The following is a 21,637-nucleotide window of genomic DNA, read 5'->3' on the forward strand; positions in this document are numbered from 1 at the left end:
ACTCCCAGGGCTAACTGTTGTTAAATTTTAGTCTCCTTCCCATCCTTTCCTTTTTTTTTTTTTTTTTTTTGTCTTTTTAGGGCCCCACCCACAGCTTATGGAAGTTTCTGGGCAATGGGTCTAATAGGAGCTAGAGGTGCTGGCGGAGGCCACACTCACAACAACTCCCCATCCAAGCCATGTCTGCAGCCTATACCACAGCTCATGGCAATGTGGGTTCCTTAACCTACTGAGCAGGGCCGGGGATGGAACCCATGTCCTCATAGATGCTAGTCAGGTTCTTAACCACTGAGCCATGATGGGAACTCCCCATCTTTTCCTTCTAATAATTATATCATCTACTTATATAGTGCTTATTTGTGTATTGTTCTGTTTTTAATATTGATTATATCCATAACTCTATCAGGTTGGATTTTTTTTCATTTTTTTAAAGCTTTACTGAAGTATAGTTGATTTACAATGTTGTGATAATTTCTTCTGTACAACAAAGTGATTCAGCCACACATGTACACACACATCCATTCTTTTTCACATTCTTTTCCCACATAGATTATCACAGAGTATTGGGTAGAGTTCCCTGTGCTATACAGCAGGTCCCCATTGGATTTGATAATATTATTATCCTCATTTTACAGATTTGGAAAGTGATGCCCAGAGCTATTAAATTGTCCAGGCAGTTTCCACTGTGGCTGATTAAAAATCTGGTGTTGTCTGTGTGGCGGCTCGGGTTCAATCCCCAGCCCAGCACAGTGGGTTAAGGATTCTGCATTGCCCAGTTCCGATGCAGGTTGCAGCTGTGGCTCATATTCAATCCCTGGCCCAGGAACTTCCATATGCAATGGGTCTGGCCAAAAAAAGAAAAAAAAATTGTCCAAATTATGTTACTAAACTGCCTTCCAAAAAGATTGTGCCAATTTACATTCCCACTTCCTTTCACCCACGTTTTCACCAGCAATGCCCTTCCAAGATTTCTAATCTTGGCAGCACTGACACGTCTGACAGGGAATGAGAAGAAGGAAAAAAAAATGAAGGCCCAATCATCATCTTCTTCAATAATGCTCAAAAGATTAGAATGTCCATTTGTCATAACGGAGGGATGAAGATGACCCAAATGGCACTGGGGATGTGGTTAACTCCAAAGGAATGGAATAGTTCCAGTCAAAAGTGTGCTGGTAAAACTTTAACAACTGGCTTTATGGAGGTGAGCCCTGATTTGCTGTCTTTGCTAATTTCAGTGCTGTAAATACTCTCACTATGGCCAGTATCGGACTACCAATGTGACATTATTAAACACAGATTTGGGAAGAGATAAGCATAGTCTGTTCTCATGAGCCAGTAAGAATTGGTTCTAGGAGTTCCCTTGTGGTACAGCAGGTTAAGGATCAGTGTTGTCACTGCAGCAGCTGGGGGGGTTGCTCCTGTGGTGCAGCTTTGATCCCTGGCCCAGACATGGCCAAGAAAAAAAAAAAGAATTGGTTCCAACACAATACTGCTGGGCAGGAAAAACCTCTAAAGAAGTGACATTTAAGCTGAAATCTGAAAGACAAGGAATCAATCTAGCAAGAATCTGGAGGGATATAGTATTTTAGGCTGAGGGAAAAGCTGGTGAATACAAAACCAAGGCCAGAATGAACCTGCCAAAATTGGGAGGTGGAGGGAAGGCAGTGTTGCAGAAGCTCTGAGAGCTAAGGGGAGAGTACTATGAAGATGGGGTTCCAGTGAAAGCGTGTATGCACCAGATTAAATACAATTTAGAGAGGTGAACAAGAATAAGATATTGGCGGGGATGAAAAGTTCAGATCCAGACAAAATAAAATTAAACAAAAATGAACTGATAGAGAAGTTCCCACTGTGGCTCAGTGGGTTAAGAACGAACTAGTATCCATGAGGATGCAAGGTCCATCCCTGGCCCTGGTCAGTGGGTTGAGGATCCAGCTTTGCCATGAGCTGTGGTGTAGGTTGCAGACAAAGCTTGGATCTGGCATTGCTTGTGGCTGTGGTGTTAGCCAGCAGCTGCAGCTCTGATATGACCCCTAGCCTGGGAACCATTTGCCATGAGTGCAGCCCTAAAAAGACAAAACAAAAAAACAAAACAAAAAGAACTGATGGATTTTCAGAACAATACATGAAAATTGAAGAATAAAGGACCAATGAGAGATAATTTGACCAGAGAAGAGAAGTAAAGAACACTCAAGCTTTGTCATGAAGCTTGAAGACATAATGGATGGTGGGATAAAGGACAAATGGGGACTGAATAATTGTATTTGAGAAGGGACAAGCATCGGCACAGAAGGTGACAGGAATAAGTGACAAAGATGCCCTCTCAACCAGTGCATCGTACAAGAACTATTCTTCCGACCCACTGTAAGAAAAGCAGATATTTTGAACAATTTTTTCCAAAGGCAAAGATAAACTAGTTTCTTTATAGCCATGTTCTCTGCATTTCAGCTTCCAGGTTGCCAAGGCTACACATTCACAGTCTGTTCAGTGAGGTGTTAGGAGTACTGCCTCAGGGCTGTGTTAAAAGATCCACATTCATCAAAAGAATGAGGCCAGAGACTTGTGGTCTCCATCTCTGTCTTCTTGAGCTGGCTTCTCAGAGAATTCACACACAGAGTCCCAGAAGGAAGACTGCTCAAAATGAAGCTCCAGAATGTATCTAGGTGAAGGGTGCGGGTGCGCGCAACTAGGGATGGAGGTGATGGTGGAAGCGGGGTGGGGGTGGGGGACTGATTCGATGGTACAATTAATTTCAATTTTCACTCTGTGCCACCAGGGGGCAGACTGACTCAACAAATAGCCACCTGCTCCAAGCATCCCGCTTTTTTCAAATGAAGTTGGGATTCTGAAACTAAGGGCTTGGAACAATAACACCAGAATTCTAGAACTGCCCCTTCTAGAAAATAGAACGGTTCTATTTTCCTTGAGTCGCCCCTCCAAAAATCCCCAATTTTTGCCAACTCCCAGCGTTATCCTAGCCTTCACCCTTATTCCCCCAAACATTCCCTTTCCCCTAATTCTTCTAAAATTCCTCTTCCCCTGGTCATTTGATTACATCTCTACTTTACTTCCCCCTAGCCTCTCTGGCCTCAGTCTAGAAGAATGAAGTCAAAAGAGGGGAACGATGGCAAGCCAAAAGCTGGAGGAATCGATTAGAGAAACAGGCCAACGTTGCTCCAGAAGGGAAAGCCTGGAGAGCTGAAGGTTGGGCTGGCTTCCTCGGCCCGCAGAAAGGGGTGGGCGGGCAGGGGGTGGGGCCCAGAGGAGGGCCGCCTCTCCTTTTTCCCGGAGCCTGGGCGGAGAGGGAGGAAAACTTCCTGGCCTGGGCTCCCGGCCGCTCAGTCGGCCACCCCTCCAATCCCGCCTCCCGGTGCCCGGCGCTTCCCCACCCCTCCCCCGGCACCCCCAGTGTCCGCCATGGCCAAAGCCTACGACCACCTCTTCAAGTTGCTGCTGATCGGGGACTCAGGGGTGGGCAAGACTTGTCTGATCATTCGCTTTGCAGAGGACAACTTCAACAACACATACATCTCCACCATCGGTGAGCCCACTGGCGATACCCTAGATCCCGACTCCCCCCCGGGCCCTCATCTTCAGGCTCTGGGGTTACTAGTGGCCCACGACTGCCTCCTTAGAGTCAGGCTTCTAAACTCCAGCCCCTCAACCCCTGTCTCAGACCCCTCCCCCTTATGCGTCTCTGGATGGCACCCGGACCTCTAACCTCTCTGAGACCTCCAGATAACTGCTCGGTGGTGCCAAGCCCCGATTTTCTTGGTGCCACCTGTCTCCCTTGCCTTCCCAAATCCACACGAAGGCCATTTTTCTCTCAGCTCCTGTTCCCCACCCCCACCCACCTAGAACTCTTGACCCCTCTCCATGTTTCCTGTATACACTCTCCTTTAACATCTGGCTCCCAGTTCTGCTAACCTCTTTCCGTCCTCCTGAGTGGCACACTCTCCCAATTGCATCCCCATCTTACGGTCTACTTTCCAGCCTCCCTGCCTCTCAACTTAGTAGGGGTTGGGGAGGATGGAACGGAGTGGCCGGGTGTGCTGGAAAGTGGCCCAAGGACTGTGATCATGAATATCCAATCAGCCTGGTGAGGAAGGTGGGAGTGAGGGGACTTTTGGGGTCTCTGAGTCAGCCTGGTGACTCAGCCTCCTCCCTGGAGCTCCCAACAGGCTTGGGGGAGGTGCACAAGTTTGCACTAAGAACACTGTTTCCCCCCTCCCCTCTCCTGGTTCTGGATCTCTGGCCTGGGAAATAAGACAAGGAGAGTTCTCAAGATAATCCTGGTTAGAAAGGGGAGGGGAAAATGCCCCTGTCTCCTAAGTCAGTCTCTGAGGGAGTCTTGTTTAGCCCCAAGCTTTCTCGGCTGCAAATTTGGTTTAGGAGTTAATTCGCATAGATTGGCATCAGCTACCTTTTTTCTCGCTCTTTACCCTTAGGGCCAGGAGGGTAGGTGGGAGAACCAAGAGTAGAGGGTTCTAAGAAAACAGAGGAAAAATCTGAAAGTAATATTTTGGAGGAGACAAATTGAATTAAGACAGTTGTCAGCTGACATGGCTGAGTGGACCCAAGAAGTGCCTTAAACGCCTTAAGACTCCCAGCAGAATTTTCATCGCCTTCCTCCACAAAATCCATAAAATCAATGTGCTTGACTTTTGATTGTAAAAACAGTATGTTTGCTCTACACATACAGCTTTGAGAAAATCCTCCTCGTTTTGCACTGCCTCCAAGATTGCTTCCCAAGTGCCTCCCTGCAGAATTGCTGGCACTGCTCCTGCTCGATTCCTGTCTATCTCACCACACACTTTGACATGCATATACATTCATGTCTCAATTTCAGTGTATATTCTCCACCCTTAGGAATTGATTTCAAGATTCGCACTGTGGATATAGAGGGGAAAAAGATCAAACTGCAAGTCTGGTGAGTGAACCCCCCGCAGGATTTCTTTTCATCTTCTTCTTCTTCTTCTTCTTCTTCTTCTTTTTTTTTTTGTATTTTTAGGGCTGCGCCCTTGGCATATGGAGGTTCCCAGGCTAGGGTTGAACTGGAGATGTAGCCACAGGCCTACACCACAGCCACAGCAACCGCAGGATCCAAGCTGCATCTTAGACCACAGGTCACAGCAATGCCGGATCCTTAACCCACTGAGCAAGGCCAGGGATTGAACCTGTGTCCTCAAGGGTGCTAATCAGATTCATTTCCACTGAGCCATAACAGGAACTCCAAACCACCCCCCTCCCCAGGATTTCTAAACCAGACTTCCTCATTTACCTTTTATAACCATTTCCCTTCTAGTTTGCCTCTTTTCTCTCCCTTTCCCCATGGCTGCTTCCAGCACTTTTTAAAATCCATTTCTGGGAGTTCCCGTTGTGGCGCAGTGGTTAACGAATCTGGCTATGAACTATGAGAATGTAGGTTCGATCCCTGGCCTTGCTCAGTGGGTTAAGGATCCAGTGTTGCTGTGAGCTGAGGTGTGGGCCGGTGGCTGCAGCTCCAATTCGACCCCTAGCCTGGGAACCTCCATATGCCGCCGTAAGCGGCCTTAGAAAAGGCAAAAAGACAAACAAACAAACAAAAAATCCATTTCTGGGAGTTCCCGCCATGGCCTAGTGGTAAGGAATCCAATTAGTACCCATGAGGACGGGGGTTCCATAGTAGGCTTAATGGAGGCATTATGATACAGTAGATAAGAGCAGAATGTGTGGTTCAATCCTGGTTCTGCTACAGAATGAACTTCATTAGTTATTTGGCCTCCCTGAGTCTGTTTCCTCATTTGTAAAGTAGAGACAATGAAACACATCTGGCAAGGATAAAGTGAAGATTAGATAAAATGACACAAGTAAAATGATACATATACAGTATTGGCAAAGAGTAAGCGCTGAATAAAACAGAAAGATCTTGTTTCTTAGATCTTTACCATGGCTCAACATCAGCCCAACCATCTTTCACCCCCTTTCTTTCTTTACTATTTTCTGATTCTGTTCCTTTCAGCACCTCTTGTTGCAAAAGCTAAATTCTTAGGGGGTATGGCTGGGGTTCTCTCTTTGGAGAGCTCTTCCCTCTATCCCACCCCATGAAATATTCCACTTCTTCAGGGACACGGCTGGCCAAGAGCGATTCAAGACGATAACTACCGCCTATTACCGTGGAGCCATGGTAAGAAGTGTGGTTTTGGGAGTTCCCGTCATGGTGCAGTGGTTAATGAATCCGACTAGGAACCATGAGGTTGCGGGTTCGGTCTCTGCCCTTGCTCAGTGGGTTAACGATCCGGTGTTGCCATGAGCTGTGGTGTAGGTCGCAGATGTGGCTCGGATCCCTAGTTGCTGTGGCTCTGGCGTAGGCTGGCAGCTACAGTTCCGATTCGACCCCTAGCCTGGGAACTTCCATATGCCGTAGGAGCGGCCCAAGAAATGGCAAAAAGACCAAAAAAAAAAAAAAAAGTGTGGTTTTGGACAAGGGATGAGGCACAAGGCCATAGACTGTATGAATACAGAGGGGCAGGGGTTGGGGCAGAGAAAAAATGGAGAGGGGCACAGAATGGGTTGCAGAGGGCCCCAAATGGCCTAATGATTAGGCTTGTGAGTAGACTTTGCAGGGTCACTTAGAGGGCAGTGGGAAGCCTAAACAGGGCAATATGGTGCAAGACCCCACTGTGAACTCTGCTGTTTCCCCAGGGCATTATCCTAGTATACGACATCACAGATGAGAAATCCTTTGAGAACATTCAGAACTGGATGAAGAGCATCAAAGAGGTAAGGACTTCCTCAGAGAGATGGGGGAATTGGCATAAAGGGGACTGTGAAGATGGGCAGGACCCAACTTTTGCTTGTCTTCCCTTTTGCTCCCAGAATGCCTCCACTGGGGTAGAGCGCCTCTTACTGGGGAACAAGTGTGACATGGAGGCCAAGAGGAAGGTACAGAAGGAGCAAGCCGATAAGGTGAGAGCAAGCTGGGCAATGTTCCAGAACTGGGCTGGGGGGGGGGTCCAAGATGAGGCTGGATTTACAGAGGACTTGGCTGCTGCCCTTCAGCTGACTCTTCCTGCTTCACCCCAATGCAGTTGGCCCGGGAGCATGGAATCCGTTTTTTCGAGACAAGTGCCAAATCCAGTATGAACGTAGATGAGGTGAGACACACCCCACACCCACCCCTCAAAGAGATGAAGTATTGCAAGATTTGACTTCTCCTCCCCTCCAACCTGTGCTGTACAATCTCAATCTCTCCTTTCTCCATCAGGCCTTTAGTTCCCTGGCCCGGGACATCTTGCTCAAGTCAGGAGGCCGGAGATTGGTGCGTTGATTCCGCTCGGCTAAGTACAACTGCGTGTGTGTGTGTGTGTGTGTGTATGTGTGTGTGTGTGTATGTGTGTGTGTGTGTGTTGGGAGGGGGGGGGCAGCCGTGCTAAGACTTCCCATGAGGGCGAGTCTCCTTCATTTTATGGCCCCAGACCCCAGCCCACCATTCTCACCCCAACCTCTGTACCTTTCTCCCTGTAGGGAAACAGCAACAAGCCCCACAGCACTGACCTGAAAACTTGTGACAAGAAGAACACCAACAAGTGCTCCCTGGGCTGAGGGCCCCTTTCTGCCTCCCCACCCTAAGCCTGGAGGCAGAACCTGAGGGAGGCAGGGCGGAGGGGCTGGGCCGGGGAGAAATAGCAAGTGGGGCTTGGAGGGATACAGATGGGTAGATGGCGGAAGAATAAGGAGAAAAAGGAGAAGAAAAAAGGAGGGGGAGGGGAGGAAAGAGGGAAGAAGGGGTAAGATAGAGAGGGAAGGAGAGGCAAGAAGAAGAATTGAGAAAGTGAAAGAGGGTGAGGAGGAGGTAGGAAGACAGGGAGGAGGAAAGGGAGGAGGGATGGCCTGAGGCCTCAGACCTTCTCTGGGTTCCTGGGGCAAACATAAATGTAAATAAATGACTGACTTATTCTGTTACTGGATCAGGCTTTAGGGCGCTGTGCGAGGCTGGCTCAGCACCACCTTCTGAAGGTTTAGTCCAATCCTGTCACTCTGCATGGTCTTTTTCAGTATTAAAGGCCACCATTTGCACAAATGTCCCTGGTTTGGGTAACTTTCATTATTGTTGGAATTTGCTCTCTACTCATAAACCCAATTCTTGCCCAATTAAGGTGATCAGTCTCCCTGAATCTAGTTGAGTTCCTGTGGTGCCCGGTCCTACAGTGCTTCCTTTCCCAGCTATTTAATTGATGAGGGAATGAGTGGTTTCTCTGAACCTGACAGAATGGACATCCTCTTTGCAACGCAGGAGTTAGAGGATCCTTGTGGCCAGGGTCTTAACCAGGGAATTCTAAAAGAGGACTTTTTCTTGGGCCTCCCCAGAGGAGTGATTGTTTCTGCCAGCAATATCTTTAGGTAACTAGTAGGCATTATTATGTGCTTTTGTAGATGAAGAAAATGAGGTACAGAAAAGATTCATTTAGTCGTAATATTTATTTGAGCATCTACTTTGTGCTACACACAATCAAGTTAATATAACCTCCAGGTGGGACTTAACAAGAAGAGGGATTAATACAATTTAACAAAAATAGCCCCTAAGCACTGAATAACAAAGAGATGAGGAAAAACTTACATTGTGTGTATCCCAGGAAGAAGACTGACTGATATCTTTGTCACACACCAGATTTTTTTTTTTTTTTTTTTCTCCACCCACTGCATGCGGAGGTTTCCTGGGCCAGGGACCAAACATGCACTACAGCAGTGACAACACTGGATCCTTAACCCACTGAGACACCAGAGAACTCCTTAGAGAATTTTTTTTTGTTCTTTTCAGGGCTGCACTAGCAGCATATGGAGGTTCCCAGGCTAGGGGTCTGGAGCCATAGCTGCTGGCCTGCACTACAGCCACAGAAATGCCAGATCCAAACCTCAGCTTGTGGCAACCCCAGATCCTTTAACCCACTGAGTGAGGCCAGGGATCAAACCTGCATCCTTGTGGATGCTTGTCGGTTCTTAACACGCTGAGCCACAACGGGAACCCCCTAGACCAGATATTTTAAAATCCACTTTCAGCATAGAGATCCTATTCAGTTGCTTGGAAAGGCTATTGGAAGTGAGATCTTACAAGATCTCCCAGCTTGTCATGAGACACAGTAGAATTGGGTAGGGAGTAACAGAATACTGTATTTCAGCCAAAACCTTTATTACAGCTAAAAAATGCTGGGAAAAAAATCCATACCCAGAGTTCCCTCGTGGCTCAGTGGGTTAAGGATCTGGCATTGTCACTGCTGTGGCTCTGGTTTGATCCCAGTCCTGGGAACTTCTGCATGTCAAGGGTACAGCTGGGAAAAAAAATAAACAAGAACTTTCTATAACATACAAATGACACACGCAGACAAATAATAAAGGAACAGATAGTTTCAAGCAAAATTAAAGCTCAGCCCATTCACCAGGTTGTGGGTTTTATTTTTTCACATCCCACCCAATGAAAGTTCCTGCTCTTGAGTAACCAGGTTCATGTTTGATGGGAAGAGAGAATTTATGGGATGTAGCACCAGATACACTGTTAATCTCCAAAAGTGCTCTAGCCCTTAGGGCTATGGGGGAGGGGAATAGCTGTGGGAGAAGGAGGTGAGTGAGGAGCAGAGTTAAAAAAGTATGAGGAGGGGAGTTCCTGTTGTGGCGCAGTGGTTGACGAATCTGACTAGGAACCATGAGCTTGCGGGTATGATTCCTGGCCTTGCTTGGTGGGTTGAGGATCCGGCATTGCCATGAGCTGTGGTGTAGGTTGCAGACGCGGCTCGGATCCCTCATTGCTGTGGCTACGACTCCGACTGGACTCCTGGCCTGGGAATCCCCATGTGCTGCGGGAGCTGCCCTAGAAAAAGCAAAAAGACGAAAAAAAAAAAAAACTAGGAACCATGAGGTTTCAGGCTTGATCCCTGGCCTCGCTCAGTGGGTTAAGGATCCGGCGTTGCCGTGAGCTGTGGTGTCGGTCACAGACACTGCTTGGATCCCACGTTGCTGTGGCTCTGGAGCAGGTCAGCAGCTGTAGCTCCGATTGGGCCCCTAGCCTGGAACTTCCACATGCTCTAGGTGTGGCCCTAAAAAGAAAAAAAAAATGATGATAGTGTTTTGATTTTGAGAAGGTGGGATATGGATACAGATTATTAATAGTGCCTATATTTATATAAAGTTTATTTTAAATTCCTCCATCTACTGAGAACATTCATATGGTCCAATTTCTGAGAGGCTACAGACATACATATATGAAAAACTAGGTGAAAAATTCTGGCACAATTAGGATAGTGACTAATACATTATCAGATAGTAAAGCATGAACCCAGAATGTGGGTCACATCACTACAGTTCTGGATGTATGTCAAGGTTTAACTCCATGGGGATGGAAATCAGGCACAAATCTATGGCCTGGAGAGTTCCCTTGTGGTACAGAGGGTTTAAGGATTCAGCGTTGTTATTGCAGCAGCTTGGATCACTGTTGTGGCACGAGTTCCATCCCTGGCTGGGAACTTCCACATGCCACAAGCGAGGCAAAAAACAAAAACAAAAACGGGGGTGGGGGCATGCGCTGGGGTCGTGGGATGGAAATCCTATAAAATTGGATTGTGGCGATCATTATACAACTATAAATGTAATAAATTCATTGAGTAATTAAAAAACGAAAAACAAAAACCTGTGGCCTGAAAGTCTGGGCTTCAGCCTCAGCTCTTCTACTAGCTGTGTGATCTTGGACAGGTGACACACTCTGATCTTATTCATAAAACAAGGATAATGCCAACATCAGTGAGCTAAATGTTGACTCTAAAAGGTAAATGTGAGGCAGTATAATTAGAAGAGAATAAAGTATTTTTATAAACATTTCATTTGCATCTTGCCAAAAAAAAATACCGAAACCTAGAAAATGCACATTAGTATTTCCATTTGACACAGAACACTGCCATTCAGATACAGTCCTAAAGTCATTTAGCTATTAAGCACCTGAACTTGGACTCAACACTTCTTGGGATGTCACATCTCAAGCTCTTCTCATTGCATTAGGTAGGAGCAAGAGACAGCTGAGAAAATCTGAGGAGGTTATTCAAAGGACCAGCTCTGGGTTAATTTAGCAATTAACAGGAGAGGTGAACCCTGGGTAGAGCTGAGTGAAAGCCCAGAGACAGGGGAAGACTTCACTTTCACCTTGGATCTCTGGTATTCTGGCCCCTGGAAGGAGGAAAAAATGCAGTTTTGCCATCTCTGGACCGCCCACCCAGGATCTCCCCTTGACCTCCGATGGAGGTGGGAAGGGAGAAGGGTATTTAAAAGTCCGATGCTTAATGGTGAATCCTGTGTGTGTGTTTTGTCTTTTTAGGGCTGCACCCGCGGCATATGGAGGTTCTCAGGCTAGGGGTCCAATCCGAGCTGTAGCCGCCAGCCTACACAGAGCCACAGCAACGCCGGATCCTTAACCCACTGAGGGAGGCCAGGGATTGAACCCACATCCTCATGTATGCTAGTGGGGTTCGTTACCGCTGAGCCACAACGAGAATTCCTGTGAATCCCATTAAGGAGGGAGAAAGTCCTGAGAGGCAGACGTATAGTTCCATTTACTTCTCACTGTTCTAGCCCAGAAAAGCAAACCAGCCACAGCCTAGGGAGCAACGAACCGATAACTCGAACCCGACCACCGCCATTTCCCCTGTTCCGGCAAAAGACTACCAGGCCCATAATGCAACGGGGCGTCGAGCCAATGGGGCGTCACCGCACAAAAGCAGGGGGATCCATTTCCCCGGGAGCACCGGCGAGGCGCCACCTAGCCCGGAAGACTACAAGGCCCATCAGGCAACCCGCGGGCCTCCGCTTCCGACGACTGGCCTAACTCTGGAAAACCCGCCACGGTCCTGCGCGGAGCAAGATGGCTGCGCCGGGAGTGGAGGCGGAGCCGAGGGCGTGCTAGGCCCTACGCCCTTTCGGCCCTTGGAGAGGATCTGACGGGTCCGAAGGAAACTCACGGTCCTAGCCAACAAATGCTTATTGCCTTTTCTTGCCGTGGTCATGGGAATGTCCTGATAGCGTCTTTGATCTGTTAGGCAACCCAGCATTTCGTAGCCCTGAATTGGAACTTCCCCGAGGACTGCTGAGTAAGCGCCGCCTCTGCGTTCCGACCGAGGCACTAGGCCAGTCAAGCAGGTCCCTGCGTCCCGACAGGTGCGACGCTGAGCACTCCATGCCTGCGGGCGCGGGGAGGCGTGGCCTCCCCCAGGGCCACCACCTCTGCTGGTTGCTCTGCGCTTTCACTTTAAAGCTCTGGTAAGGAGGGGCTGAGGGCAGGGAAAAGGAGGGGATGGCGGGATCGGGTCGTCCCCGCCCCCTGGGATGAAGGAGACCGTGTCCCTGGACCGCGGAGGTGGATCAGTCCCCAGTTTTCTGGCTACTGACTTTTGCCCCTTTCCCCCCCATCACCCGCTGCAGCCAAGCAGAAGCTCCCGTGCGCGAGGAGAAACTTTCAGGTGGGTGATGTCTAGGAACCCGACAGCCCTATAGTTGTTTTGCTTTGTGTTTATATCTTCCCGTATACCAAGAACATGAGTGGGAAAGGGCGGCACCACGTGAAATGAGGCCATTCAGCGGGGTTAGGAAGTCGATGGGCAGAACTTTGGGGAGAAATACTTCCTGAACGAAGTCTGAGGCTTGCATTTTCTCTCCGTCTTTAGTGAGCACCTCAAATTTGCCGTGCTGGCTGGTGGAAGAGTTTGTGGTGGCAGAAGAGTGTGCTCCATGTTCTAATTTCCAGGCTGTGAGTATCTGTTTTCTCTCCCTCTTTCCTCACATCAAATTAACTAAGTGTGCCTTTGCATTGTCTTGTCTTCTTTTTCCTTGCAGTCTAAGTCCACATCTGAACTTGTCCCCCTCCCCCCCGCCCCCCAAAAATGCTCTTTCCAAGTTAATGGCAACATTCAGTTAATAACTGTGTTCGGTTCATTTATACTCCAGTGGGCTCCAGAACCTGCTGTCACCTCTCCTAGAGTCTTGCCCCAAAGTGTTCCTGCTAAAAGATACTCCTGATCATGTAACCACCACCATCATCGCCATCAGAACTCTTCATTAGTTCTCTGTTGTTGCCTGCCAGCTCTGAGCCATGGCACTTGGGCACCTGCCCGTTCTGAATGGCAGCCTTCTGCTTCTCCTGCCACCGCTTCCTAACATGTGCTTTGGTCCTTTCCTCCTGACAGAAAACTACCCCTGAGTGCAGTTCCACAGGGTATGTGGAGAAAATCACATGCAGCTCATCTAAGAGGAATGAGTTCAAGAGGTAAGTGCTTCTTCTCTTCTTGAAACCTCCTAGATCACCTCCTTTGCTCCCTATGACTTTAGGCAGATTGTCCCCCCACTTCCTCTTTGTCTGGAGGTAGCATGGCATATTGGAAAAAGGAGGGGATCTGGAGCCAAATAACTCGAACCCAAGTCCCAGCTCTACTCCTCGGCGCGATGTTATTGGCCATATTTCCTCATCAGTAAAACTGGCTCACACAGCTCTGCTTTTCTCACCAGAAAATAAATTAAATATTCAAGTGGGATTAATGTGCTATAAACACATTAGAAGGCTGACTCTGGGAGTTCCCATCGTGGCTCAGGGGAAACGAATCTTACTAGCATCCATGAGGATGTAGGTTCGATCCCCGGCCTTGCTCAGTGGGTTAAGGATCCGGCATTGCTGTGAGCTGTGGTGTAGGTCGCAGACATGGCTCGGATCTGGCATTTGCTGTGGCTGTGGTGTAGGCCAGTGGCTACTGCTCCAATTTGACCCCTAGCCTGGGAACCTCCATATGCCGCAGGTACAGCCCTAAAAAGCCAAATAAATAAATAAGTAAATGAATAAATGGCTGGCTTTGGTTTCCTCTTCTTCCCTCAGCTATGTATCTTGGTTAGGATGAAGCAGGAAAGAGATTAGAGGGAGAGGCTACGTGGCCTTCCCTGGGAATAACTGTTTCTTCTTGCCCTTAGCTGCCGCTCAGCTCTGATGGAACAACACTTATTCTGGAAATTCGAAGGGGCTGTTGTAGGTGTGGCCTTGGTCTTTGCTTGCCTGGTCATCGTGCGTCAGCGACAACTGGACAGGAAGGCTCTGGAAAAGGTCCGGAAGCAAATTGAGTCCATATAACTAACTTCTCCCCTTTTATCGGGGTCTTAGAGACCCTACCTCAGAGAAAGGGGAATGGACTGACTCGTGCCCCTGGTTCTCTGGAACCCTGTGGTGGCATACCCTTCGCCCTTTCTCCTCAGCGAAATCAGTAAATGAATAGAATAAAAAGAGTAAAATCATTTCCTTTCCCAATTCTAATTTTTTTCCGGTCTTTTTAGGGCTGCACCCGAGGTATATGGAGGTTCCCAGGCTAGGGGTCAAATCAGAGCTGTAGCTGCCAGCCAACACCACAGCCACGGCAACATGGGATCCAAGCTGTGTCTGAGACCTACACCACAGCTCACGGCAATGCTGGATCTTCAACCCACGTCCTCATGGATGCTAGAAAGGTGTGTTACCGCTGAGCCATGACAGGAACTCCTCCACATTGTAGTTTGATTTGGGCCGGGAAGTCATGGGGGTAGAGAGAGAGAAAGCGGGTGGCAACTCTAAGTTCCAGTTTGCCAAGTACCTGTCCTCCCCCTCTTCCACTGCTTACTCTGAAACTGCCAGGATACAACTGCAGCAAAAAAGTTTATTTCTCAGCCAAAACAAATATTTCCCTTCACCCCATCCCCAAAGAAGAAATAAAATCACAGACACGCAACAAAAGTATTTGAGGTGCCCCCCCTCCATAGGCAGACTGAGCCACAGGGTGCAGACATCTAGGACATCCTAATGTGACTCAGTCCCCTGAGGCCAAAGAACCCTGAGCAGGAATCCTAGGGGGAAGCAGAAGCATATCGGAGCCCTGGATTCCTTGTTATGATTGGGAAGTGGGCCAGGAAGTGTGACAGCTCACATCTCATCAGCATGCAGCACAGTTCTGATGTGCCTGCTGGGGCCTGCCCTCCCCCCCATCTTCTCAAGCAGTGTCCTTGTGGAGCCGTTTCTACCCTTGACCCCCAGTGGCCCCTCCAATCTGGACTCTACCACTGGGTTCTCCAGATTTCCTGTCGTGTCCTTGTGAGTCAGGATATTTCTAGAAATCACTGTGGGATGAAGGAAAAAGGGCAGTAGTTTAGTGCCCCTGTGACTGGGGGCGGGAGGGATCCTAGACAGAACAGGACCTCCTCCCTCCCTCCCACTTCTCGGCTACCCTGGAAAACAGTGTCCCCTTCCTGCCCTCGCCTCTCACCTCCTCGAGGCTGGTAGTCCTCAGGCCCAGCTTCAGGCAGGTCCTGAAAGGGGCTGAAGCTGGGCAGGATGATGAGAGCCAAAGAGAAAAGAAGGATCTGGGAAGAAGCAAGAGGACACTTGGGCTGTGGTGACAATAAAGGAAGGGAGCAGAGGGCAGAGTGACTGGGGGCAGTTGGAGTCATCGGGATGGGAAGACAGGTACGGCTGGGAAGCGGGGCTCTCGGGATGGGAACGTGGCAGCAGACGGAGGGAAGGGGTGGCGGAATGGCAAACAGACTGCAGGTACCAGAACACAAGTGCTCGTCTGGGCAGCTTTGTTGGACGTTTGAACAATAAGCATCTGCAGCTGGCGGAGCTGAGTCACCAGGGAGCTGGGAAGCGGGGAGTAGAGGGTTAGATCTCCCGGGAAGCAGGGCCCGTGAATGGCGTCCCGACAGGCTGCGCGCTGTTCTCACTCACAGGTTGTGCCTCTCCAGCTCCTGGACTTTCTTCTGTAGTTCCTGGTTCTGTGCAGAACAGGCAGCCACCCTAGGGAGTATGGACAGGTCGCACAAGGCTCTGTAGTCATGTGAGTCCCTGACCTTGTCTGCTTGGTGAGGAAGGGGGCCCAGAGGTGGAAGCCAGAAACATACCTGCTCTCTAGTCCATCAATGTACTCTTTCTTTCGCCGCCGGCTGTCCTGCGCTGACTGCTTGTTGCGGATTTTCCTCCTGACTTTCTTGAGGACCCTCTCTTCTGCCTGGGGCCCAGGGTGTATCAGAACGGGGCCCATAACCTCCCTCAACTCCCCAACTCTCCCTCTGCTCTCCTGGCTCCTCGGGGGCCATGATAGGGCTGCTGGGTTGGGATACCCTTTGGGGAAGCCTGTTACCTTGGTGAGGGGCAGGTGAGAGGGCAGGGAGACCCCTTCCTGTCCCAGCAGACGCTTCTCCTCATCTGTCAGGAACAAGGCTTGGTAGGGCAGCTGGTGGAGGGACAATAGAAGATGAGAATGGAGAGAGGGTCATCCCCTTTGCAATTCTTAGGCCGTTCCCCTTGCAGGCCTCCTGGAGGGTGTTTCTTTCTTTTTTTTTTTTTTGTCTTTTTGCTATTTCTTGTGCCACTCCCGAGACATATGGAGGTTCCCAGGCTAGGGGTCTAATCGGAACTGTAGCTGCCAGTCTACGCCAAAGCCACAGCAACGCAGGATCCGAGCTGCGTCTGCAACCTACACCACAGCTCACGGCAACGCCGGATCCTTAACCCACTAAGCAAGGGCAGGGACCGAACCCGCAACCTCATGGTTCCTAGTTGGATTTGTTAACCACCACTGCGCCACGACAGGAACTCCTGGAGGGTGTTTCTTAATGGCACAGAGGAATAACAAACCATGAAATGAGGTGAGGGGCAGGGATTTAATTCAGACAGACTCTGGATCAAGCCTCAGAGGGACTTCTAAGAATGGACAAGGGAGGGAGGAGGTATTGTCATATCCTTTGCCCACAGACATAGGGCCCTCGTCCTCTGACCAAGCTAGAGCAGACCTGTTCAGGTCCTAGTACGTAGGAGTGGAGTTCCCACCATGGCTCACTGGTTAATAAACCTGACGGGGATTCATGAGGATGTGTGTTTGATCCCTGGCCTCGCTAAGTGTGTTACGGATCTGGCATTGCTGTGAGCTGTGCTGTAGGACGTGGACAAGGCTCGGATCCCAGGTTGCTGTGGCTTTCTTTTTTCTTTTTTTTTGTCTTTTTAGGGTTTCACCTGCAGCATATGAGGTTCCCAGGCTGGGGATCTAATCAGAGCTATAGCCGCTGGCCCTCTCTAGAGCCACAGCAACGCAGGATCTGAGCTGCATCTGTGACCTACACCATAGCTCACGGCAACACCGGATCCTTAACCCGCTGAGCAAGGCCAGGGATCGAACCCGCAACCTCATGGTTCCTAGTCGGATTCGTTAACCACTGAGCCACAACAGGAACTCCATGCTGTGGCTTTCTTCTTGCCCTTAGCTGCTGCTCAGCTCTGATGGAACAACACTTATTCTGGACATTCGAAGGGGCTGTTGTAGGTGTGGCCTTGGTCTTTGCTTGCCTGGTCATCGGCAAGCATAGGCCAGCAGCTATAGCTCTGATTCGATCCCTAGCCTGGGAACTTCCATATGCCACAGGTGGAGCCCCCAAAAGAAAAAGCACCAAAAAAAAAAAAAAAAAAGTAGGGGCATGTGAAGAGAATGTGGAGTAACTCGCTAAAATGAGTTTACTAATCTTAACAGCAGGAAAACGTTCACTTTCAGCCATTAACTTCAGTTTGGCAGTGTTATCTCTCAACCACAAAGGCCTGTTCGCCCCTAGGGTCTGAGCCCTGCTTTTCAGACTGAAGTTTTGTCCTCTCTCAAAGAATTCCCCAAAGGCAGCCAGTCTGAAGCACTTCTCATATCAAAGTATGTGGAGAGAAGAGATGGTGTCTGGTTCACGTTGAGCGCATCAACTGAGTGACTTGCTTTTCCTAACGAATGGTACTTTTTGAAAGATTTATGCTTCATTGTTTTTAGCTTTTTTTTTTTTTTTTTTTTTTTTTTTTTTGTGACCACCCCTTGGCATATGGAGTTCTTGGGCCAGGGATCAGATCCAAGCCACAATTGCAGTCTACACTGTGGCTATGCAAATACCAGATCCTTAACCCACTGTGCTTAGCAGGGAATTGAACCTGTGTCCCAGCGCTGCCAAGACGCCACCAATCTGGTCACGTCACAGTGAGGGAACTCCTTATGCTTCACTTTGTGACCTAGGAGGAATTTGCTTTTGTTTTTGCCTCCAGATGTTCTTTGGCTTTTAGCTAAACCACTTCTATCTGTGCATTTTTCTGATATTTTCTTGCTTCTGTAACTATTTAGTGAAATACTGGAGGGGTGTTGCTCTCAATCCGCCTAATGAAAATCTCTGAAAATGAGGCCTAGAGGGTTTTATTTTAAAAAACAAAACTCCCCAGTATTTCCGATGCACACTTAACACTTAAGTGTGGATGCCACAGACTGGGAGTTCCTGTTGTGACTCATGGGAGACAAATCTTACTAGCATCCATGAGGACGCAGCATCTATCCCCTGGCCTTGCTCATTGGGTTAAGGATTCAGGATTACCATGAACTGTGGTATAGGTCACAGACGTGACTCGGATCTGGCATTGCTGTGGCTGTGGTGTAGGCCAGCAGCTCCAACTCCAATTCCACCCCTAGCCTGGGAACCTCCATGTGCCGTGGATTCGGCCCTAAAAAGACCAAAAAAAAAAAAAAAAGATAGATAGATAGATAGGCAGGCAGACAGATGCCTCAGACTGTTTAAGGTTCCTCAGCCCAAGATTCTCAGATGCTTGACTTGGCTTCTGGTCTCCATTTCAACCACAGATTTGCGGAGGAGGGACTAGAGCCTTTTCCCTGTCTTTTGCACACAAGGAGTTCTTTTCAGGATTAAGGAAGGAACAGTAGCCTGAGCAAGGCCCCCTCCTTGTCCCCACTGCAGGGACCAGCCCAGCCAGCCTTGGAGAAGGTATGTGATGCATTACTGCCCTACCCTGTAACTATGGCCAGTGATGCCTGCTGAACCATTGTTCCAGTAAAAATAAATAAATAAATAAATAGAAGTTTCAGTTGCTTCTACACCCCGTACCCAGTAACCAGTTGAACTCCCAGGTGGCCTGTCTCATTTCCACATCCTGACCCAAAGCTGAGACAATGGCCCTGGCTGAGCAGACAGTGCACACAAGTCGGGGCTTTCTCCTGAGCCCTATCCCCAGATTCCCTCACCCCACCCACTCTTTAACTGAGGCATCATCACTTCACCCCCAGCAGTTTCTGTCTCTCTTGACCTTTCCTGCTCTTAAAAGTTGCCCACGTCCCCCCGGTATTCAGGCCTGATGCCACAAAAATTGAGACAAAGACAGTGTCCAGCATCAGTTTTCCCCTCCCTCATCCCCTACTTCCCAGTTCTGTATAGCAAGGGAGAACTGAATCCAGCTGACCCCCAAGACTCACCAGGGCCACAGGAGGCACTGGGTTTGCAGCACCGGCTCCGGGCAGGATGTGGGCATGAGCATCAGGAGGCAGCTCACTGACCATGCAGGCATCAGGCACCATAAACGGTGGGTTCCACTGATCTGAGGGAGACATAGGAGGCTGGGAGAAAGGAGATGGAGGCTACGAGAACAGGAGCTGCAAGGCTGGGAGTCCAGTGGGGGCCACGGCTGTGTGATGGCCCCCTGATGGCCACAGGGCCTGGGTAGTGGAACAGGTTGGGGAAAACCCTTTAACGCTACAGTTAGGGCCAATGTCCCCTTCCCACAAAGAACACTGACCTAGCTGGATGGAGATAAGTTCTACAGCTGTCCCAGCTTCCCCCTGCATCTTCTCCAGGGCCCCCGCCTCATAGACGACCTCACAGAAGGCAGGGGAACCGGGGGGTTTGGGAGCAAGGGGACTGTCTGGATGACCAGGATCCTCGGAGAGTCCACTGTCACTGCCAGGAGATGCTTCTGAGCAGTACACTTCATTGGGATCAATGAAAACCTTCAGGAAATCTTCAGGCTCACTCTCTTGAAGACCCTACATAGAAGAGGGTACATATGTACACAGGAGGAAAGAATTCTGGAAGTCCTATCTGATGTCAAAACTAGATGATCCTTCATGCTTCAGTTTCAGCTCCTTCTGTCCTTGGATATTAGGATAGTTACAGCGCATGTCTATTTTATTGGAGTTCCCTGGCAGACCAGCAGGCTAAGGATCCAGCCTTGTCGCAGCTGTGGTTTGGGTCTCCACTGTTGCATGGGTTAAATCCCTGCCTTGGAACTTCTGCATGCCATGGGCACGGGCAAAAAAATAAATATTTTAGGGGCTCTGTCTTTGGACCTCTGAGTGCAGGCTAAAGCCTCTTGGACTTTATATCACAGAGTTCTGTCTCAACTCATACCCACTTCCAATCATCACACTCACACAGCCACGGCCCCCACTGGACTCCCAGCCTTGGAGCTCCTGTTCTTGTAGCCTAGTCACTGGGACCTCTGGAGGTGGACAGTGGAGTCCCAGCTCGGGGAAGGATCCTGTTGAGAAGACATCTTCTGGGGGCTCCAGCCACACATCCAGTAGGTCAGGGGTTCTGAAATCCATGCTTCTGCGGGGAAGCATGTGGGGTGGATTGAGTTGCAGAAGGAGGAGGATGGTCCCCCCCACACCCCCGACACACACACACACACACACACACACAGTTTCTGGGTTCCTCTCCCTCTTCCATTATTCCCCTTCCTCACCTGTGCAGCCCCCTCACCTGTCACCCGGAGATCTCGGGTTCAGAGCAACAGCCACCTCTCTGCCCCGGATATTACCTGTTCCGAAGAGCCCAGCCCAGCCAGGCCAGCCTAGCCCGTTGACGGCCCCAAACACTACACCTTTTCTTTCTTCCAGGATCTCACATCCTGGACCTGCCTAGCCAAACCCCGCCCCCAGCTTTACACTAGGAAAGTGGGTCGCACCTAGCCAGGAGCCACCATAGGGACGCAGTATCGGGGAGTAGGGGGTTAAGAGGCTGGGCGTCCACAAATCCGACTCAAGGAAAACAGCAGCCTTGCCCCTTCTGCCTCAGTTTCTCCTAGCGATAGCAAGTCTTCCTGAGGTTTTTGGTAGCTCCTCAGGGAAGGATAGAGATGGCTGTGACTGGAGCACAGGATGTTTGAGTGTTTGTCCTCTGGTGGTCAATTTTCTAGGAGGGAGACCACGGCGAAGACAATCCACAGGATTGCCTAAGATTTGCGGAGTCACCCCTCCCCCACCCCGTGGCGCTCTTCCCAAGGTTGAATCTGATTGGAAGCCAAAGACATAGGGGTTTTGAGGGGCAGGGCATTGAGCCAATGGGATTACCGTCTCGAGATAGGGTCCCTGGTAACTGGTCGGAATGTGCAGTCAGCGAGGGAGTGAGGCCAATGCCGCCGAAGTGCTTATTTGTCCGGCGGGGATTTGATTCCTCTGGACCAAAGGGCGGAGTATGAGCCCCAAGACAAACTGTAGGAAAGCGGGGGCGGGAGGAGTTACCGGAATGGGGGCAGAGGCTTGGTTTGGTTTCCCTTGCCACGTGACTCCAAAGCCCTAAACTGGGAGTAAATAACCTGTAGACCTAAATGACAGAGTTTTGACTCAGCGGGCCCAAAGTCGCGCAATCGCGGTGTCCGTAATCTGTGCATTGCTACTGATAAAGAACAGCAATTGTATAGACGCACTCATGGGGCTCTCAACTAACTGAAGGACAAGAGTCTAGAAAACTGCAAAAGGTTAAGAAATCATTTGGATTTGGTTTGGGAATTTGACTTATTCTTTGCGTATAATAA

The 21,637-nt window shown here is 49.5% G+C and overlaps 3 protein-coding genes across 7 annotated transcripts; 2 read left to right on the forward strand and 1 right to left on the reverse strand.

The window, feature by feature from the left end:
• The first annotated feature begins 3,267 nt into the window (after positions 1 to 3,267).
• On the forward strand, positions 3,268 to 8,062 carry RAB13 (RAB13, member RAS oncogene family). The gene is made up of 8 exons (XM_047784530.1): positions 3,268 to 3,541; positions 4,870 to 4,930; positions 6,106 to 6,166; positions 6,685 to 6,762; positions 6,859 to 6,948; positions 7,071 to 7,136; positions 7,247 to 7,300; positions 7,507 to 8,062. Exons 1-8 carry the CDS (start codon positions 3,418 to 3,420, stop codon positions 7,582 to 7,584), a joined length of 612 nt encoding a protein of 203 aa, XP_047640486.1. The 5' UTR covers positions 3,268 to 3,417; the 3' UTR covers positions 7,585 to 8,062.
• Positions 8,063 to 11,812: 3,750 nt separating this feature from the next.
• JTB (jumping translocation breakpoint) lies at positions 11,813 to 14,289 on the forward strand. The gene is made up of 5 exons (XM_047784531.1): positions 11,813 to 12,276; positions 12,439 to 12,476; positions 12,681 to 12,763; positions 13,200 to 13,279; positions 13,972 to 14,289. Exons 1-5 carry the CDS (start codon positions 12,194 to 12,196, stop codon positions 14,126 to 14,128), a joined length of 441 nt encoding a protein of 146 aa, XP_047640487.1. The 5' UTR covers positions 11,813 to 12,193; the 3' UTR covers positions 14,129 to 14,289.
• Positions 14,290 to 14,664: 375 nt separating this feature from the next.
• CREB3L4 (cAMP responsive element binding protein 3 like 4) lies at positions 14,665 to 21,297 on the reverse strand. 5 transcript variants are annotated; one of them, XM_047784535.1, is made up of 10 exons: positions 21,174 to 21,297; positions 20,253 to 20,430; positions 19,619 to 19,865; positions 19,299 to 19,420; positions 16,161 to 16,253; positions 15,922 to 16,028; positions 15,749 to 15,817; positions 15,576 to 15,660; positions 15,288 to 15,384; positions 14,665 to 15,141 (listed from the first exon to the last, which is right to left on the reverse strand). In XM_047784535.1, exons 2-10 carry the CDS (start codon positions 20,424 to 20,426, stop codon positions 14,948 to 14,950), a joined length of 1,188 nt encoding a protein of 395 aa, XP_047640491.1. In that variant the 5' UTR covers positions 20,427 to 20,430; positions 21,174 to 21,297; the 3' UTR covers positions 14,665 to 14,947. The 5 variants fall into 5 exon arrangements, with proteins under 5 accessions (XP_047640491.1, XP_047640489.1, XP_047640492.1 ...); XM_047784533.1 differs by lacking the exon at positions 21,174 to 21,297 and adding an exon at positions 20,789 to 21,063; XM_047784536.1 differs by lacking the exon at positions 21,174 to 21,297 and adding an exon at positions 20,642 to 20,722.
• Positions 21,298 to 21,637: the final 340 nt, after the last annotated feature.

The sequence above is a fragment of the Phacochoerus africanus genome, chromosome 6, assembly GCF_016906955.1.
Source record: "Phacochoerus africanus isolate WHEZ1 chromosome 6, ROS_Pafr_v1, whole genome shotgun sequence".
NCBI lineage: Eukaryota > Metazoa > Chordata > Mammalia > Artiodactyla > Suidae > Phacochoerus > Phacochoerus africanus.

What these genes read in the sequence shown, in the direction of transcription:
- RAB13 (XM_047784530.1), top strand. Translation starts at nt 3,418, where the DNA reads ATGGCCAAAGCCTACGACCACCTCTTCAAGTTGCTGCTGATCGGGGAC. An exon ending in AGAAGGAGCAAGCCGATAAG is followed by an intron (nt 6,949 to 7,070) that starts GTGAGAGCAAGC and finishes ACCCCAATGCAG; the next exon opens with TTGGCCCGGGAGCATGGAAT. An exon ending in CCAGTATGAACGTAGATGAG is followed by an intron (nt 7,137 to 7,246) that starts GTGAGACACACC and finishes TTTCTCCATCAG; the next exon opens with GCCTTTAGTTCCCTGGCCCG.
- CREB3L4 (XM_047784535.1), bottom strand. Translation starts at nt 20,426, where the DNA reads ATGGATTTCAGAACCCCTGACCTACTGGATGTGTGGCTGGAGCCCCCA. An exon ending in CCAGTGGGGGCCGTGGCTGT is followed by an intron (nt 19,866 to 20,252) that starts GTGAGTGTGATG and finishes TCTTCTATGTAG; the next exon opens with GGTCTTCAAGAGAGTGAGCC. An exon ending in AGACGAGCACTTGTGTTCTG is followed by an intron (nt 15,385 to 15,575) that starts GTACCTGCAGTC and finishes GCTTCTTCCCAG; the next exon opens with ATCCTTCTTTTCTCTTTGGC.
- JTB (XM_047784531.1), top strand. Translation starts at nt 12,194, where the DNA reads ATGCCTGCGGGCGCGGGGAGGCGTGGCCTCCCCCAGGGCCACCACCTC. An exon ending in CATGTTCTAATTTCCAGGCT is followed by an intron (nt 12,764 to 13,199) that starts GTGAGTATCTGT and finishes TCCTCCTGACAG; the next exon opens with AAAACTACCCCTGAGTGCAG. An exon ending in AAGAGGAATGAGTTCAAGAG is followed by an intron (nt 13,280 to 13,971) that starts GTAAGTGCTTCT and finishes TCTTGCCCTTAG; the next exon opens with CTGCCGCTCAGCTCTGATGG.